At 42.5% G+C, this 18665-nt stretch overlaps 1 protein-coding gene across 2 annotated transcripts in view; it reads left to right on the top strand.

Annotated features, from left to right (window-relative positions):
- The window catches only part of TMEM150C (transmembrane protein 150C), a 95991-nt gene extending 77570 nt beyond the window's left edge, over positions 1-18421 (top strand). For both annotated transcript variants that reach the window (XM_008993085.5, XM_054253210.2), the window contains exons 6-8: positions 4364-4491; positions 10700-10877; positions 16178-18421. In XM_008993085.5, the coding sequence (XP_008991333.2) occupies positions 4364-4491; positions 10700-10877; positions 16178-16386 (515 nt within the window). In that variant the 3' untranslated portion in view covers positions 16387-18421. The remainder of the gene's footprint in view (positions 1-4363; positions 4492-10699; positions 10878-16177) is intronic.
- The last annotated feature ends 244 nt before the right edge of the window (positions 18422-18665 follow it).

Consider the following 18665-nt stretch of genomic DNA (forward strand, 5'->3'; position numbering starts at 1 on the left):
TGGGATTCATTCTCTTCGTCCCCTTCTGGTACACCTATCAAACGTAGGTTAGGTCTTTTCACATAGTCCCACATTTCTTGGAGACTTTGTTCATTCCTTTTTGCGCTTTTTTCTCTGATCTTGGTTTCTCGTTTTATTTCATTGAGTTGGTCTTCGACTTCAGATATTCTTTCTTCTGCTTGGTCAATTCGGCTATTGAAACTTGCGTTTGCTTCGCAAAGTTCTCGTATTGTGTTTTTCAGCTCCTTTAATTCATTCATATTCCTCTCTAAGGTATCCATTCTTGTTATCATTTCCTCGAATCTTTTTTCAAATCTTTTTTCAAGGTTCGTAGTTTCTTTGCATTGATTTAATACATGATCTTTTAGCTCACAAAAGTTTCTCATTATCCATCTTCTGAAGTCTAATTCCGTCATTTCATCACAGTCATTCTCCATCCAGCTTTGTTCCCTTGCTGGTGAGGAGTTTTGGTCCTTTCTAGGAGGCGATGTGTTCTGGTTTCGGATGTTTTCCTCCTTTTTGCGCTGGTTTCTTCCCATCTTTGTGGATTTGTCCGCTGGTCGTCTGCGTAGTTGCTGACTTTTCGTTTGGGTCTCTGAGTGGACACCCAGAATGTTGATGATGAAGTATTTCTGTTGCTTGGTTTTCCTTCTACCAGTCTAGCCCCTTCACTGTATGACTGTTGAGGTCCGCTCCAGACCCTGCTTGTCTGGGGTGCACCTCTAGTAGCCGTGGCACAGCGAGGGAAGCTACCAGTTTCTTTTTCTGCTCTCTTTGTCCCAGGATGATGCCTGCCTAATGACAGTCTTTTGGATATAGAGGGGTCAGGGAGCTGCTTGAGGAGACAGTTTGTACTTTATAGGGGTTTAATTGCTGAGCTGTGCACTCTGTTGTTTATTCAGGGCTGTTAGGCTGCTATGTTTGATTCTGCTGCAACACAGCTCATTAAACAACCCTTTTTTTTTTCTCAAATGCTCTGTGTTGAGGGGTTTGGGCTTTATTTTTGGATGTCCGATCAGGTGTCCTGCCCAGCTCAAAGGCAGACTAGCCACTGTTTGGCTGCCGAGGCTCCGCCCTGCTGTTGTGTGATTTGCGCTGTTCCTGCCGGCTCTGCTGTGGTCTCCGCCACGCCCTGCAGCGGAGTCTCTTCGTTGTAGCGTGTTGCCTCAGCAACGGCAGGCTGCGTCAGCAGTGGGCGTGTATCTCAGTAGGGACGGGTTGCCTTGGCAACGGCTGGCTGCCTCAGCAGTGGGCGTGTATCTCAGTTGGGGCGGGTTGCCTCGGCAACGGCTGGCTGCCTCAGCAGTGGGCGTGTATATCAGTTGGGGCAGGTTGCCTCCGTAGTGGTGGACGCCCCTCCCCCACAGAGCGTCTCGGACCGTCTGCCCGGGATAGTTTGAAATCGCGGTTTTGTTCGTCCCACTGGGTATCCCAAGCGATCTGTCTCTGCAATCCCCTGGGCTGGGCTACTGTGCAAGTCTCATTCAGTCTCAAGTCCAGCCCTCTCAGGTCTCAGGTTGCCGGTTCAACAAGGCACCCGGACAAGCGCGCCCTGTGGGGATTGCTGGGTAGGGCCGGCCGCCGCCGCCCCGGCTGCCGGCTTCGCCAGGCAGACCTACTGCCTGGCGTCCCGTGTCTTTTTATACTTGGGAGTTTCCCCGTTCTGTGGGCAACAAAGATCAGTCTGGAAATGCAGCACTGACTCACCGTTTGCGAATTCAACGCGGGCTCCAATCCTGGGTTGTTCTCACAGCGCCATCTTGAGTCCCCTCCCTACGAAATATATTTTAAAAAAAAATTAGCTTAGTGTGGTGGCATGCGCCTGTAGTCCCAGCTACTCAGGAGGCTGAGACAGGAGAATCTCTTGAACTTAGGAGATGGAGGTTGCAGTGAGCCAAGATCGTGCTGTGCCATGCACTATAGCCTGGCGACAGAGTGAGACTCCATCTCAAAAAAAAAAAAGTTAGCTGGATATGGTAGCTCATGCCTGTAATTCCAGCACTTTGGGAAGCCAAGGCAGGCAAATCACCTGAGGTCAGGAGTTTAAGACCAGCCTGACCAATATGGTGACACCCTGTCTCTACTAAAAATATAAAAATTAACCGGGCGTGGTTGCATGGGCCTGTAATCCCAGCTACTTGGGAGGCTGAGACAGGAGAATTGCTTAAACAAGGGAGGCAGAGGTTGCAGTGAGCCAAAATTGCACCATTGTACTCCAGCCTGGCCACAGAGTAAGACTCCATCAAAAAAAAAAAAAAAAATTAAATGTGCTGTCTTAGTGTCTTGTAATTATGTTCTAACAGCGATACAACTCATTAGAAGAATATCCTATGGTGCCTATGTTGAACTTTCTAGGCTTAATCTAATGGCCTCTTTGTTTTGTTTTTTGTTTCTTGTTTTTTTGAGAGCACTGTCAGCTGGGCTGGAGTGCAGTGGCAAGATCTCAGCTCACTACAGCCTCCGCCTCCTGGGTGTAAGCAATTCTCCTCCCTCAGCCTCCCGAATAGCTTGGATTACAGGCGCCTGCCACCAAACCCAGTTAATTTTTTGTATTTTTAGTAGAGACGGGGTTTCGCTATGTTGGCCAGGCTGGTCTCGAACTCCTGACTTCGTGATCCACCCTCCTTGGCCTCCCAAAGAGCTAGTATTACAGGTGTGAGCCACTGGGCCTGGCCTAATGGCTTCTTTAGCTAATGATCACTTTGTGCTGTGGTGCTGCGTGTTGAATTACTCCTTTTCCCCACTTCCTCCTCCTGTTCCTAAAATTAATAAGACATTGTGCCTATTTTTCATCCTCTAGGGTAGTTATTGTCATTGTTAAAGACTTTGGATATAACTCCTATCTAGGTCCCTCAAACCAATAGTTGGAGAAACTATTGTCAACTCAGATATAATGTATTAATTTTCTGATCAATAATGGGTACTAGCTGAAGCATATACTAAAAGATATGTCAGGGATGAACAATTTGAGATTTCATAAATCATGTTTTATCTCTATTTTGCTTCTAAAATCCAAATGTTAATCAAGTACCTCTTTGATCAGAAGTACTTAGAACTAAAAGTCAACTTATTGAGCTTAAAGTCGTAGCATGACACTATGAAATTCAACATACTTGGGAAGTGCAAATTTATGGATAGATTTTCTTTATTAATGGCTACTAATAATGGCCTGTAATCAAAGTAAAACCTCTAGCAATAATTAGCAACTTAATTGCTGAATAAATAGGGTAATTCTTGAATTTCTAATTGTCTTTCCTACTGAATCTTAATGTCAAAATAAATGATCTTAGTTTATTTCCTTACATGTAGATATTATTTACATTAATTGCAAGTGCTTTTTCATCATGTGTAGACTAAGCTCTCCCAACTCTTTGTCTAAATATGAAAATATCTTTGCCCTAGGCAATTAATAAAAGGTCATCCTTAGATTAGGGCCTGAGTATGGACTATGCCAAGGTTACTATTAGAAGTCAGATTTGAAATCTAAGTAACTTCCCTCATTCTCTCTTCAGATTCTCAGATACCCATTTGCTTCAAAAGATAGAGTGGACTTTTAAAATGAGGAATTAACATTATTTTCAGGAATTGAGTTTTCTTGATATACTGGATATGATTTTTAGTATATACCAAATCCCCCAATCTGCTATGTTAAAATACAGATTTCATAAGTGTGAATATTGTAACTGCTCCAATTTGGATTAACTGTCTTTGTTGTTTGACAGTGAACATCTCCAAGTAGAATCAAAGAGAAGATGAGAGAAAACCAGTAATAAAGGAACATGTACACTTTCCAGTATCTTTCTTCCTCTGCCCAGGCATGGTTGATGGTGCTGGCACCAGCAGTTTTGTCTAGATGTAACCTTGTCTTCTTCCCATTATTTTCCTGCGCTGTCATTATTTTCCACACTGTTCTAAGCTAAAGGAAGACTGAGTCGGTCTGTCTTTATCCCACCTTATTTGCTATGTGCCGGACTTCTGCAATGCTCTCCTAAGCCAGTCTGTCCTGTGCTGACCTTGTTTTTGTAAACTCTGAAAACAACACTATTCACAGGGCTGTCATCCTTGTCTCGCCCAAATAACATACAGCCCTGCTGCCTCGAGTCCTCTCTGCCTCTCCGCGGTCCCCAGATTGGGTATAATAAAACATCTAAATAATCACAAGCGTTGCATGGAAAGTTTCTTTGAAAAATTGTGGATCATTCCAGAGATGTAAAATGTACTGTGGTGAAAAGTTTGATTTTACACATTGTGGCTTTAGAATTCTGCCTTTTATCTAAGAAAATAGTGCAGAAAAAAAAATTCTGCCTCCCAGTCTAGGTGTGTGATTTAATTTCTCTCATTTAAGACTTTGCTTTATTCCTAGCACTTGTGGTAGCTGTTCTGCGCTTCATACAACTGAAACCGAAGGTTTTAAACCCGTGGCTGAATATTAGTGGATTGGTGGCGCTGTGTCTGGCTTCCTTTGGAATGACCTTACTTGGTAATTTTCAGGTACTTGATTTGGCCTTTTTCACCTCCCTCTGGCATTGGTGAGACCTTCACTTGTGAGATTATCAAAGCTAATTACCTTTCTTTGGAAATTAGGGCTCTTTTCCATGGCACCTCAGAGGCATTCAGCTGCTTCAACATGAAGCTGAACATCTCCTTCCCAGCCACTGGCTGCCAGAAACTCATTGAAGTAGATGATGAACACAAACTTTGTACTTTTTATGAGAAGTGTGTAGCCATAGGAGTTGCTGCTGACACTCTGGGGAAAGAATGGAAGGGTTATGTGGTCTGAATCAGTGGTGGGAACGACAAACAAGGTTTCCCCATGAAGCAGGGTGTCTTGACCCATGGCCATGTCCTCCTGCTACTGAGTAAGGGACATTCCTGTTACAGCAAGGAGAACTGGAGAAAGAAATGGGAAATCAGTTCGTGGTAGCATTGTGGATGCCAATCTGAGTGTTCTCAACTTAGTTATTTTAAAAAAATAAATAAATGGAGAGAAGGATATTCCTGAACTGACTGATACTATGGTGCCTCATTGCTTGGGGCCCGAAAGAGCTAGCAGAATCCACAAACTTTTCAATCTCTCTAAAGAAGATGACGTCTGCCAGTATGTTGTAAGAAAGCCCTTAAACAAAGAAGGTGAGAACCTAGGACCAAAGCACCCAAGATTCAGCGTGTTGTTCTTCCCCGTGTCCTGCAGCACAAATGACAGCGTATTGCTCTGAAGAAGCAGTGTACTAAGAACAATAAGAGACTGCAGAGTATGCTAAACTTCTGGCCAAGAGAACGAAAGAGGCTAAAGAGAAGCACCAGAAACAGATTGCAAAGAGATGCAGACTTTCCTCTCTGCAAGCTTCTATTTCTAAGTCTGAATCCAGTCAGAAATATGATTTCTTGAGTAACAAATAAATAAGATCAGACATACACACACACACACACACACACACACACACACACACAGAGAACACTGGTTTCTAATATGCACAGGTTCTCTAGAGTTTAGCCTTCTAGTCTCTCAGCCTGGTCTTCCTGATTTCTCTTACACATGTGAGGGTGTTAAATATGCCTATGAAATACAGTGTGGCTACTGAGAAGAGCAGCTACTAGAACAGCTGTGTATTTTCTACAAAGGATTTCCAAATGGTTTACACTTTTTTCATAACAAATTGGATCCTAATGTACCTTTCTAGAAAACCAATAGGATCATTGCCTCTCTATGACTAAATACCAAACATCCTTATTGGATGAAAGCATGCTTTTCAGATTAGCGAGTTTATGTGGAAGCCAAGTTTCAAAGCCCAGAATTTCTCTAGAACACCTATGACTTATATAAAGCTATACTAACCCTAACTCCTCTTCCTAGAAATTCAGAAGCCCAAGGTTACGCCCTGTTAGCATAATTTTCCTTGCCAATACCATTACACAACTCTTGACAAGAATCACTTTATTTGTAAAATAGACAAGGAAACCTCTGTACTATTTCAGTGGTTGACTGATTTCCCTCCCTCCCTACCAGCCTCCAACCTATGCTATTTATACTGATGCTAGAAACTTCCTCCTTGTGGGCAAACACTGATCCTGATACTCTTCCCTCCATCTGTTGACTGAAATACCAAATGGCATAGGCATTCAAGACCCTCAGCATTCTAGTGTGCATTTAGTGATGTTTCTAATGAAAATTTGGGGTCCAAAGTGGCTCCCGCCGGATGTCGTGGCACTTGCGAAGGCGAGGTCATGAGTTCAAGGCTAACCTGAGCAACCTTACAAGCTCACACTGATTGGAAAAAATAAAAATAAAAAAAATAATAATAGTGGATTTTCTAAGGCCATTTCTTGTCCTGCCCTCAGCACTGCAGATTTATTAAACCAGGATCACTTATTCCCAAAGACTTTCCCTGGCACATAGTAGCGACCCAATAAGTATTTTTTGTTTGATGAGTTGTAAATAGGCAATCTCACCAATTCCTCTAACATTCTATCTTCCATCTATATTCAGCTCGGCAACCAGAAAGCTGCATTGTTAGAATAGATTGGTTGAGGCAGTGATTACCAGGAGAATTATTGAGAGTTTATCCTGGTAAGATCCAAAATGATAAGGCATGGGACATTTTAATTGAACTTTTGGTGGGAGTCTCCCCCACTTGCCAGCCTGTACTGAGGTACAGGCATGTTGTAAAGTGCTCAATCACTGTCGCTTCTCTTGACCAGGGCTTTGATGAGTTACTAAGAACACATTTTGTTCTCTACGAAAGTCCTAGAAAAATCCCCAAGATTGGGTGGCTTTGGCAAACCACAAATACTCAAGACCATGAATACTGACACTACTTATGAAGTACGTTTGCTGCTGGACTATAACAGAATACATGAGAAATGACAAGTTGGTTTCCTATGGAGAAACCAGGTGGCTAGTATATGGGATGGGAGACAGACTTTTCAATCTATCCCTCATTATAGTTTTTTTAAGTTTGAACTATGTAACTGTATTATCTTTCTTAAAAGATTAAAAATAATGAATGAATAGATTTATATAGCATGGGAAACCAATTTTCTAGAAGCGAAATTTGATTTGCAGGTATCGTTATTTTAAATAATTTTGAAAATACATCTTTTGAGCTGTGAGAGAAAACATGGCTTCTTCGAAAAAAGAGGTAAAAATCCTACAGCCAAAAGCAGCAGAAAAAATTGTAAAGGAAAAGTAATATTGATATGATGCACCATTATGAACAACAGTGTCAAACAACAAGACATCTGAAAGCACCAGCAATTCAAAAAAATTATATTTTCACAGTGGCTTAAAGCCATGTCTTCAACAGTAGATTTTGCTTTCCTGTATGTGCAATTAAAAACTATATGTAGACCGGGCACGGTGGCTCACACCTATAATCCCAGCACTTTGGGAGGCCGAGGCAGGTGGATCACGAGGTCAAGAGAGCGAGACCATCCTGGTCAACAAGGTGAAACCCCATTTCTACTAAAAATACAAAAATTAGCTGGGCATGGTGGTGCATGCCTGTAGTCCAAGCTACTCAGGAGGCTGAGGCAAGAGAATTGCCTGAACCCAGGAGGCAGAGATTGTAGTGAGCTGAGATCACGCCGTTGCACTCCAGCCTGGGTAACGAGCGAAACTCCGTCTCAAAAAAAAAAAACTATATGTAAAAACACAGTGAGTTTTTATTGTACCACTGCACTCTAGCCTGGGCAACAGAGCAAAACCCCATCTCAAATGTGTATATATGTGTATATATGCACAAACATATATGTTAGGTTTGATGAAGACATGGATAGACTTTGTTTTTTCTTTTTTTGGAGAAATGGATAGTCTTGGTGAAGTACAATTGACTAAAAAATTATGATCTAATGGCGATATTCTGAATATATATATATTTACATATGTGTATATTCATATATACATGAAAATACAAAAGGAGTTTTAAGTGATGGATATATATATATTTGAGATGGAGTTTCACTCTTGTTGCCCAGGCTGGAGTGCAATGGCGCAATCTCAGCTCACTACAACCTCTGCCTCCTGGGTTCAAGCGATTCTCCTACCTCAGCCTCCCAAGTAGCTGGGATTACAGGCGTGCGCCACCATGCCCAGCTAATTTTTTCTTTTTAGTAGAGATGGGATTTCTCCATGTCAGTTAGGCTGGTCTCAAACTCCTGACCTCAGGTGATTCGCCCGCCTCGGCCTCCCAAAGTGCTGGGATTATAGGTGTGAGCCACCACACCCAGCCCAAGAGATGGATATATTTTAAAATATCAGTGGGCAATAATTTGAGAAGTTTACATCTGAACCCCCTAATGGAAATAACCTAAATGGGAGTCCTTTAACCTTTTTCCTCTACAAAAGCCTTGAGTATGAATCTTCAAATCCTGTTGTCCTACTGTGGGTCTCTATATGTGGCAAAAGCTCATACGTGACAGTTTTTCTTATTACTATAGGAAAATAAAACTAAAAAAAATTCCCATTAATAATGAATTAGGGCTAGGTATGGTGGCTCACACCTGTAATCCCAGCACTTTGGGAAGCCTAGGCGGGTGGATCATCTGAGGTTGGGAGTTCAAAACCAGCCTAACCAACATGGTAAAACCCCATCTCTACTAAAATACAAAAAGTATCTGGGCGTGGTATCATATGCCTGTAATCCCAGGTACTTGGGAGGCTGAGGCATGAGAATCACTTGAACTCAGAGGGCTGAGGTTGCAGTGAGCCAAGATCACACTACTGCACTCCAGCCTGGGTGACAGAGTGAGACTCTGTCTAAAAAACAATAAAACAAAACAAAACAAAAACAGAAAAAAAAAAAAATGAAGCCAGGCACCATGGTGGCTCACGCCTGTAATCGCAGCACTTCGGGAGGCCAAGGCAGGTGGATCGATTGAGGTCAAGAGGTGGAGATCAGCTTGGCCAACATGTTGAAACTCTGTCTCTACTAAAAATACAAATATTAGCCGGGTGTGGATGCATGTACCTGTAACACCAGCTCCAGCCTGGGCGACAGATCACTCCGTCTCAAAAAAAACAAACAATGAATTAGTCACATTACATAGGCCAGTTTTGTAAGAGTAAAAAACATAGCTTAAAAGGTTTTAGTTGTCCATGCCAATTAAATCTTGACTTGCCTAGAATTGACTGTCCTCTATCAGTAAATATATATCGACCAGGATTGATGGCTCATGCTTGTAATCTCAGCAAATTGGGAGGCCAAGGCAGGAGGACTGCTTGAGCTCAGAAGTTTGTGACCAGCCTGGGCAACCTAGAAAGACACCGTCTCTATAATAAATAAATAGCACTCTAGAAAGACACCATCTCTATAATAAATAAATAGCACTCTAGAAAGACACCGTCTCTATAATAAATAAATAGCACTCTAGAAAGACACCGTCTCTAAAATAAATAAATAAATAAATAAATAAATAAATAAATAGCACTCTCCCCCTGCCACCCAAGATGCTGAAAGAAGGCCAGAGTGAAGAAGGTGGCTCCGGCCCCTGCTGTCGGGAAAACGCAGGAGGCCAAGAAAGTGGTGAAACCCTGGTTTGAGAAAAGGCCTAAGAATTTTGGCATTGGACAGGACATCCAGCCCAAAAGTGATCACACCCACTTTGTTGGCCCGCTACATCAGGTTACAGTGGCAGAGAGCCATCCTCTCTGGCTGACCCACAAATACAGACTAGAGACAAAGCAAGAGAAGAAGCAGAGGCTGTTGGCCCGGGCTAAGAAAGCTGCCGGCAAAGGGGACGTCCCCAGTAAGGGACCACCTGTCCTTTGAGCAAGAGTTAACGCTGCCACCACCTTGGTGGAGAATAAAAAAGGTCACCTGGTGGTGACTGCACACAACGTGGATCCCATCGAGCTGGTTGTCTTCCTGCCTGCCCTGTATCATAAAATGGGGGTGTCTTACTGCATTATCAAGGGGAGGGCAAGACTGGGATGCCTAGTCCCCAGGAAGACCTGCACCACTGTCACTTTCACAGAGGTTAACTCGGAAGACAACGGATCTTTGGCTAAGCTGGTAGAAGCTATCAGGACCAATTACGACAACAGATATGATTGTCTGTTGTCTTGGGTCCCAAGTCTGTGGCTCGCATTGCCAAGCTCAAAAAGGCAAAGGCTAAAGAACTTGCCACCAAGCTGAATTAAATGTACGCTGTTGAGTTTTCTGTACATAAAAAAACAAAGTAATGCAAAATTTCCTTCAAAAGAAAAAAATTAGCCATACATGATGGCATGCACCTGTGGTCCCAGCTACTTGAGAGGTTGAAGTAAGAGGATCACTTTGAGCCAGGGAGCCGTCATCATGCCACTCTATTCCAGCCTGGGAGACAGAGTGAGACCCTGTCTCACACACACACACACACACAGCAAAAACCATGTTCAAATCCCTGTTCTAATTTTCCTAGCCTGGAAAGGTTTGGGGTGTATACTTGTAGAAACATTTCTTTTTCTGTAACTCTCCTGCTGTTTTCTTTTACTTTTTCTAAACAGATATTTTTAAGGGTTGGGGGTATTACTTATTTATTTCCTTCATCCTCTCAGAGTCCAAACCATTTGAGAATAGAGCAAAGAGCTAATCTTTGTACAATCTATCTTCCCATTGTTGGGATATCTGTTTTCCTGTATTTTCCCCTCATATATTCCTTCAACTTACATGTCTTCTTTGCTGAATGGGCCTTCATGTGTCGTTATCCATTCATCCCTAAGCTCACGAATGATGAAGAAATCCATAATGTTGGAACTTCCTTGACCTTTGGATTTGGCACGTTGACCTGCTGGATCCAGGCTGCACTGACACTCAAGGTCAACATCAAGAATGAAGGACGGAGAGTTGGAATTCCACGGGTTATTCTGTCAGCATCTATCACTCTCTGTGTGGTCCTCTATATCCTTTGAATGTGAAAAGGTTCTTTTGCCAGTAAGGTGAAAACAAGTAAGTTGTCTCTGCAGAAGAACCCAATGGGTTAGGATATTCTGCCAGATCATCTCAGAATCTTAAGGCAAAACAAAGGTTAATGGGCATAAAAACAAAAACTCAGACCGATTTTTCATGCCAAAGGGGAGACGGAGAAATAAAAACAAAACAAGGTCTGCCCTCTCCAGATGAGGAAGGTGTCATGCACTCTCCTTATCACTAATGATGTAAAAGTTCTCATTTGTGAAAATCAGAGACTGCATAGCCAAAAGAGAATTGTCATTTTTTCTCCAGCTTAAAAAAATTCATCTGTGACTTTATTAACAGCCCTGTTATTTCATTTCATTTATTAGCTCTGAAATAAATTTCAGAGGACCAATACATTTATATCTTCCAGGAAAATAATGAAGCTTTTCTGGAAGACAAATTCAAGCACTAAATTAACGTTGCATGTGTAGCTTTCCTCAAATATTTGAGGTTTGGGGATGCTGTTCATTTATTTTCCTCTCCTCAGAGTTTGAACAAATTGAGAATAGACAATAAAAGTCAGATGGGGATGGGTGAAGAAATCAGCCTTTATTCTAGTAAACCTGAAAGGAAAATGCTGCAGGTCTCCTCTCTCACACCTTGGAATTCAATTTAAACACCCAGTAACAAGCAGAGAAACCAAGGAAAGGCAGAGGAGAACACCTCACTCACAGATCCCAGAGAGAGTCTATCTTAGGGTAGAATGCAGTGACGTCACTTGCTAATAGTGCGGCCCAATAGAAGCCTTCCAGTTCCCATCCCGCCAATCAGATCAGTCACTCATTCCATGGAGTGGAGTAATCAGAAGCGTTCAACACTTTGGGAGGCGAAGGAAGGAGGATCGCTTGAAGCCAGGAGCTCAAGATCCACCTGGACAACAAAGCAAGACCCTGTCTCTACAAAAAGAAAAAAAAAAATCTAAAAATCAGCTGGGTGTTGTCATGAGCACCTGTAATCCCAGCTACTGGGGAGGCTGAGGTGGGCTCACTTGAGCCCAGGAGTTGGAGACTGCAGTAAGCTAAGATCAATCCTGTCTCTAACCATCAATCAACCAATCAATAATAAAGGTCTGGTGCTGTGGCTCATGCCTGTAATCCTAGCACTTTGGGAGGCTGAGGCAGGAGGATTACTTAAGCCCAGGAGTTCAAGACCAGCCTGGGCAAGATAGCAAAACCTGGTCTCTATAAAAATTTGTTAAAAAAAAAAGTTAGCAAGCTGTGCACCTGTAGTCCAAGATACTTGGGAGGCTGGGGGTGAGAATCACTAGATCCCAGAAATTTGAGGCTACAGTGAGCTGTGATCATGCCACTGTAATCCAGCCTGGGTGACAGTGAGGCCCTGGCTCAAAAAAAAAGGAAAAGGAAAAATAAAAGAAGTGTTAACTCTAATAAGGTCCTCTTTCTCAGGAAACCAGAGAAGGGAATCAAGGTTCCTAAAGGATAGGCTGTATAGCAAGCACAATTACACATCTTCAGTCATAATAATCGCCAATACTTATATAGCGTGCTAGGCATTATTCTAAGTACTTTAAATGTATCGACTCTTTTTATCTTCACTTAACATGTAAGAACAGTGAATCACACAGAAGTTTAATGTGCCCAGGATCACACAGATAATGTGTGGTGGATCAAGATTTAAACTCAGGCTCATCTCTTGCACTTTTAACCACTATAGGACCCCACCTTAGAGAAAGTGGCTTTATCAAGATGAGATTTGGGTGGAAAAGAAAAAAAATTATAAAAGAAAAAGAAAAAAAGAGAAAGTAACTTTAGAATGAAATAACGGCATTCACAGCAACCTGGATGGAATTGGAAACCATTACTCTGAGTGAAGTAAGTCAGGAATGGAAAATCCTTTTTTTTTTTTTTGAGACAGAGTTTTGCTCTTGTTGCCTAAGCTAGAGTGCAATGTCGCGATCTCAGCTCACCACATTCTCCACCTCCCAGATTCAAGCAATTCTCCTGCCTCAGCCTCCTGAGTAGCTGGGATTACAGGTGAGTGCCACTATGCCCAGCTAACTTTTTGCACTTTTAGTAGAGATGGGGTTTCACCATGTTGGCCAGGCTTGTCCCGAAATCCTGACCTCGTGATTCGCCCACCTTAGCCTCCCAAAGTGCTGGGATCACAGGTGTGAGCCACCATGCCCAGCAGGAATGGAAAACCAACCATTCTGTTAGTGGGAGCTAAGCTGTGAGGACACAAGGGCATTAGAATGACACAGTGGACTTTGGGGACTTGGGAAAGGATGAGAGGGGAGTGAGGGATAAAAGACTACACATTGGGTACAGTGTACACATTGGGTGGTGGGTGCACCAAAATCCCAGAAATCATCACTAAGGAACCTATTCATGCAAACAAACATCACCTATTCCCCAAAATCCTATTGAAATAAAAATGAATAAATTTAAAGTTCAAAAATAGCTAGAAAAAAATAAAGTATATCAATTTCTTAAAAAAAAAGAGAAAGTAGCTTTAAAATATGAATAGAAGCAGATCCTAAGATGGCGGGGAAAGAATAAAATATGAAAACACACAGTTCAGAGCCCATTCTCTAGTTAATGGATTACTTTGACTATTTCTTCTTCATTCACAAATTCCCATTCCACCATTTTGCTGATTTTCTGAAGCTCTACAGTCACATTAGATAGAGAACATTTAAGTATTTAAGTTCAAACCAAAATACTTGCTTCTTACTAGCAACCTAATAAATACTTTATGATCATAAAGATCAAGACTCTCCCAATATGGGATACTTGCGATTTCTTTATTGATTTAAGTAATAAGTGAATATTGCTTTGGCAATATTTTGCACCCTTGTTCGGAAGAATGTGCAGACTTTAAATTATTCTGAGATATTGTGTGGGGCGGGGGGGAAGGCAGTTTGAGATGGAGTTTACCTCTTGTTGCCCAGGCTGGAGTGCAGTGGTACAATCTCGGCTCACTGCAACCTCCACCTGCTGCATTCAAGTGATTCTCCTGCCTCAGCCTCCTGAATAGCTGGGATTACAGGCACACACCACCACCCCTGGCTAATTTTGTATTGTTAGTAGAGACAGGGTTTCACTATATTGGTCAGGCTGGTCTTGAACTCCCAATCTCAGGTGATCCACCTGCCTCGGCCTCCCATTGTGCTGGGATTATAGGTGTGAGCCACTGTGCCTGGCCTTTTGCACGCGCACGCATGCATGCGCGTTTGTGTGTTTTAAGACAGTGTCTCACTCTGTCACCTAGGCTGGAGTGCAGTGGCATGATATTGGCTCACTGCAACCTCCGCCTCCCGGGTTCAAGCCATCCTCCCATCTCAGCCTCGAGAGTAGCTGGGATTACAGGCATGCACCATCACATCCGGCTAATTTTTGTATTTTTAGTAAAGATGTGGTTTTGCCATATTGCTCAGGCTGGCCTTGAACTACTGGGTTCAAGTGATCTGCACTCCTCGGCCTCCCAAAGTGTTGGGATTACAGGCATGAGCCACTGTGCCCAGCCTATTCCGAGTTTTGAGCTTTCACCAAATGATTCTGATTCATGTTCTTTCTGAACGCATGGAATCTTTTGTTTTTTTTCTGGTTCTCAGGTGAATGGATTAAAGGCCAGTCAGCAGAGCAAAGTCTGGCTGAAGTAATTTCACATTCTTGCTCTCTGAAAATTTCCCAATTTCTTGTCTAATTTCAGAAGATAGAACTAATTCTAAGGAGACCTTTCTAATCTTTCTAAGTAAATGTATTTAGCTCCTCAGATACTTGGCTTTTCACTAAAGCATGCTATGGCTATGAACGTTTCACCCTTTTCCTTCCCAGCTCCTCCCTCCATTCATTCTGTTGTGTCTATACAGATACAAACACACACACACACACACACACACACACACACACACTCCATATATATCCAGGCATAAGAGTCTGATCTCTTTCTTTTTTTTTTGAGACAGAGTCCTGCATTGTTGCCCGGGTTGGAGTGCAGTAGCACAATTCTTGGCTCACTGCAACCTCTGCCTTTCAGGTTCAAGTAATTTTTCTTCCTCAGCCTCCCAAGTAGCTGAGATTGTGGCACCCGCCACCACACCTGGCTAATTTTTTGTATTTTTAGTAGAGACGGGGTTTCCCTTATTTGGCCAGGGTAGTCTCAAACTCCTGACCTCGTGATCCGCCTGCCTCAGCCTCCCAAAGTGCTGGGATTACAAGTGTGAGCCACTGCGCCTGGCCCTCTTTTACTTTTTTTAAAAATGGAGCTTTGTTTTCACCCTAGCTAGAGTGCAGCGGTGCAATCATAGCTCACTGCAGCCTCCAACTCCTGGGCTCAAGTGATCTTCCCACCTCAGCATCCCAAAGCACTGGGATTACAGGCAGCTACCCCACCTGGCCTCGTCTGTTTATCATACAAGTTTAAACGTGATACTAGAGATGAAGGTAGTCCATACGGTATTGTGTAAAAGACAATAGTGAAAATTAGAAGAGTCAGAAGGGCCAGCCACTAGACATTGTTAGTACTGCAGGGCCAAACACAGCTTACATGCAGGTAGTTAGTAATTTGATATGTTCAAAATTATTTCTGCAGATATAACGATAACTGTGAACTCACAGTCATTTGCAGTGATTTCTTCTTTTTTTTTTTTTGAGATGGAGTCAGGCTCTGTCGCCCAGCCTGGGGTGCAGTGGCCGATCTCGGCTCGCCATTTGCAGTGTAAATCATAGTATGCCATGATTTTTTAAAAAATAGCTTTATTTTTCTGGCCAACTAATTACTTTGGAATCGCAATTCTTTTGGTAACCTCCCAGTTTCCTAAGCAGCTACAGAGTACAGCTATTGAGTACATTGAGCAGGAGTTAGAGCGCTTGTTTGAGCCCAGCTCAGCCGATTAATACCTGTGTGACCTCAGGCAAGTTACTTACCCATTTGGTCTCAGTTTCCTTATTATTAAACTAACTGGCAATGATTTGGATAGAAGAGTATTTAAGGGCAAACAGAACATGTAAAAAAGAGAAACAAAGACAATAGGATTGTTGTGAGGATTAAGTGATACTATTCATGAAAGCACTTAAAAGCATGTCTATCACCAAATAAGAGCTCAGTCATGTTAACTGTTATTATTCATGTTGATTTTCATGTTCAACAAGCTCTAGCAGGCTACCAGTTTTGCTAGTGATGAGGAGAGCCAGACTTTTCCTGTAATCTGTCTCTGCCCTGGAAAGATTTCAGTTTTAATGTGCCTGATGAGGGTGTTTTCCTTGACTGCTTCTCCCCAGACTTCATCCTCATGGCCCAAAGCATCCACATGTACGCAGCAAGGGTTCAGTGGGGCCTGGTCATGTGCTTCCTGTCTTATTTTGGCACCTTTGCCGTGGAATTCCGGCATTACCGCTATGAGATTGTTTGCTCTGAGTACCAGGAGAATTTCCTAAGCTTCTCAGAAAGCCTGTCAGAAGCTTCTGAATATCAGACTGACCAGGTGTAACCCATCAGTTTTTCCTTGCTGGTGAGGTGAGTGTGACAGTGGGGGAGGGGCCAGGAGGACACACTCACGGGACCTGACACAGAGCCTCATTTCACACACACACACACACACACACACACACACACACATTCATGGCCACATTTGCCAAATGAGCTTTTCAGGGCGAGTTATTTCTTTAATGAAAATGCAGAAGCCCTTATGTGTGGAAATACACGCTGTTACACTGAAAATATATGCACGACAGAGCAAGAAGCTTGTGCATGGTCACTTCTCTGTCCCCTTCCCAGCACTCCCTCCTCTTCCCATTCTCTCCACATGTCTCAAGCACCCTACTGAGTAGGGCAGGCCAAATGTTCCTTGGGAATCATGCCAACTCCCGAAGTTGCCTTCAGGTCCAAAGGGCTTGGAACCAGCTCTCGAGGAAGTTCTGAATCTGGCGCTAATTTTCTTGAATAGATGATAGTGTATCATCAAATAGGACAGAAATTGTATTGAGATGTGACCCTGTGTGGCCTGTGGAAAGGCATGGTGGGTAGAACTTTGCCATGGAAGCCCCCTTCATCATTGTTCAGTGGTCGGCTGCATGCATCCCAGGAGAGGAATATGCTAAAGACTGTGAGGGCAGAGCCCACCACCATGATTTGGACCTGATGCACTGTGACTGAGAATGATTTCCAAATGTGAATATTTGGAGGGATGTGGTCTGCCAGGCTCGGAACAAGAAGGAGGCAGTGAAGGTATGGTTTAGTGTTTGCTTCCATAGTATGCCATCAACAATTTTTTTATATTCCATGGTTTTTTTTTCCTTCAAGTAACTACCATGACTCTCTCTAAGCCTCATGGTCGGGATCTAAACTAAATGCAAGAGCTGAGTGTGCTTTGGGTTCAGCCATGATCGAAAAAAAACAAAGGTCACCTGCAGGCTTCTGTTGGACGCTAAGAAAATAGTCACAGAAAAGTGGAAAGAAATATGGATGTGCAGAGGTAACAAGAACTGCTGCTGGATGTTTATCAAAGATAGGCATTTTAGAGCATCTTGTTGCAAGTCCAAATCTGGGGAGACTTTGTTAATACATGTCTCATGTGTCTTTTGCTCAAATTTAGTATGTTTTTTTTTTTTTATTAAGGGCTTTTCAAGTTTGGAATTTGTAGAAGCCAGTTAAAAGAATACCCTTCCTAAAAATCAGAGTGACACAGCTGGTCCCCCTGCTAGCCAGCCCTCAGTTCCCAGTTCCCACCTGCTGAGAGTTCAAAACTCAGACTATGGGTATGGGCTTTTGAGGCTGGGCTTCATGACGAAGAGCAGAATTCCAAATTCAGACTGTGTTGGAGTGAGCCAAGTGGACAGACCCTCCACGAGTGCACTTTGTTTCAAGAAATCCTCAGATTTACTCCATAGAGGCCTGGGATTTCATGGAATATAATATGAAAAACATTTTTTAACTCAACCAAAATCTGAACTTCTTGAGGAACAGGTCAATGTCTTTTCATCTGTGTATTTTTCCCCACCTCCTAGCACAGTGCCTGGCACATATTAGGTGCTCAAGAAATGTCTGTTGAATAGAATTATTGATTATTTAAGAGTAGGAAAAAGGAGTGTCAGAGACTCAAAGATGAGTGAGACAGCATGGAAGATGGCTATTTCACGTGAGACAGGAATGGACGTGGTCATGAATAGGGGTCAGATGGGGGAGTGAGAATCCCTGTAAGTAAAATGTGATGAAAAGAACAAGCAGAGAACAAGATTCTCCTGTCAAAAAGGCATCTTACTGTAAATAGTCCAAGGTGACATTTGTTAGTTTTGAATACTGCTTTTGGGTTTCTTTTTTTCATTTTTATATTTTAAAATTTTTATCAAAAGACAAAGATTTATGTAGTTTTCTTTTATTCTACACAATCCAAATTAAACAGCTTTTGGTGATGCAATTGTACACTTTCTTAAGAATATATCTAATAGCACATTTTAGCAGAATCAAGCAATGACTGACATTATTCATTGGGATCTAGCCACTAAATAAAATTCTTTTATGCATAATTGTGATTTTCTTATCTCTTATACCACCATTTCTTCTCTAATATTGAAGCGTGTGAAACCCCAGTCAGATATTATGTTAAAAATGAACTTAAGTTTCTTTATTGGTTGGGTATTTTCCAACATCATCAACCAATTCTCTGATTCTCCCGGACACCAATTGGGTATCCACAATTCAATTCTGACACTAACTACCCGGAGTTAGTGTCAGATTCCACAGGTTTAAAGCCTGGGTCCCACAAAACTG

Source organism: Callithrix jacchus, chromosome 3 (genome assembly GCF_049354715.1).
Source record: "Callithrix jacchus isolate 240 chromosome 3, calJac240_pri, whole genome shotgun sequence".
NCBI classification, from domain to species: Eukaryota; Metazoa; Chordata; class Mammalia; order Primates; family Cebidae; genus Callithrix; species Callithrix jacchus.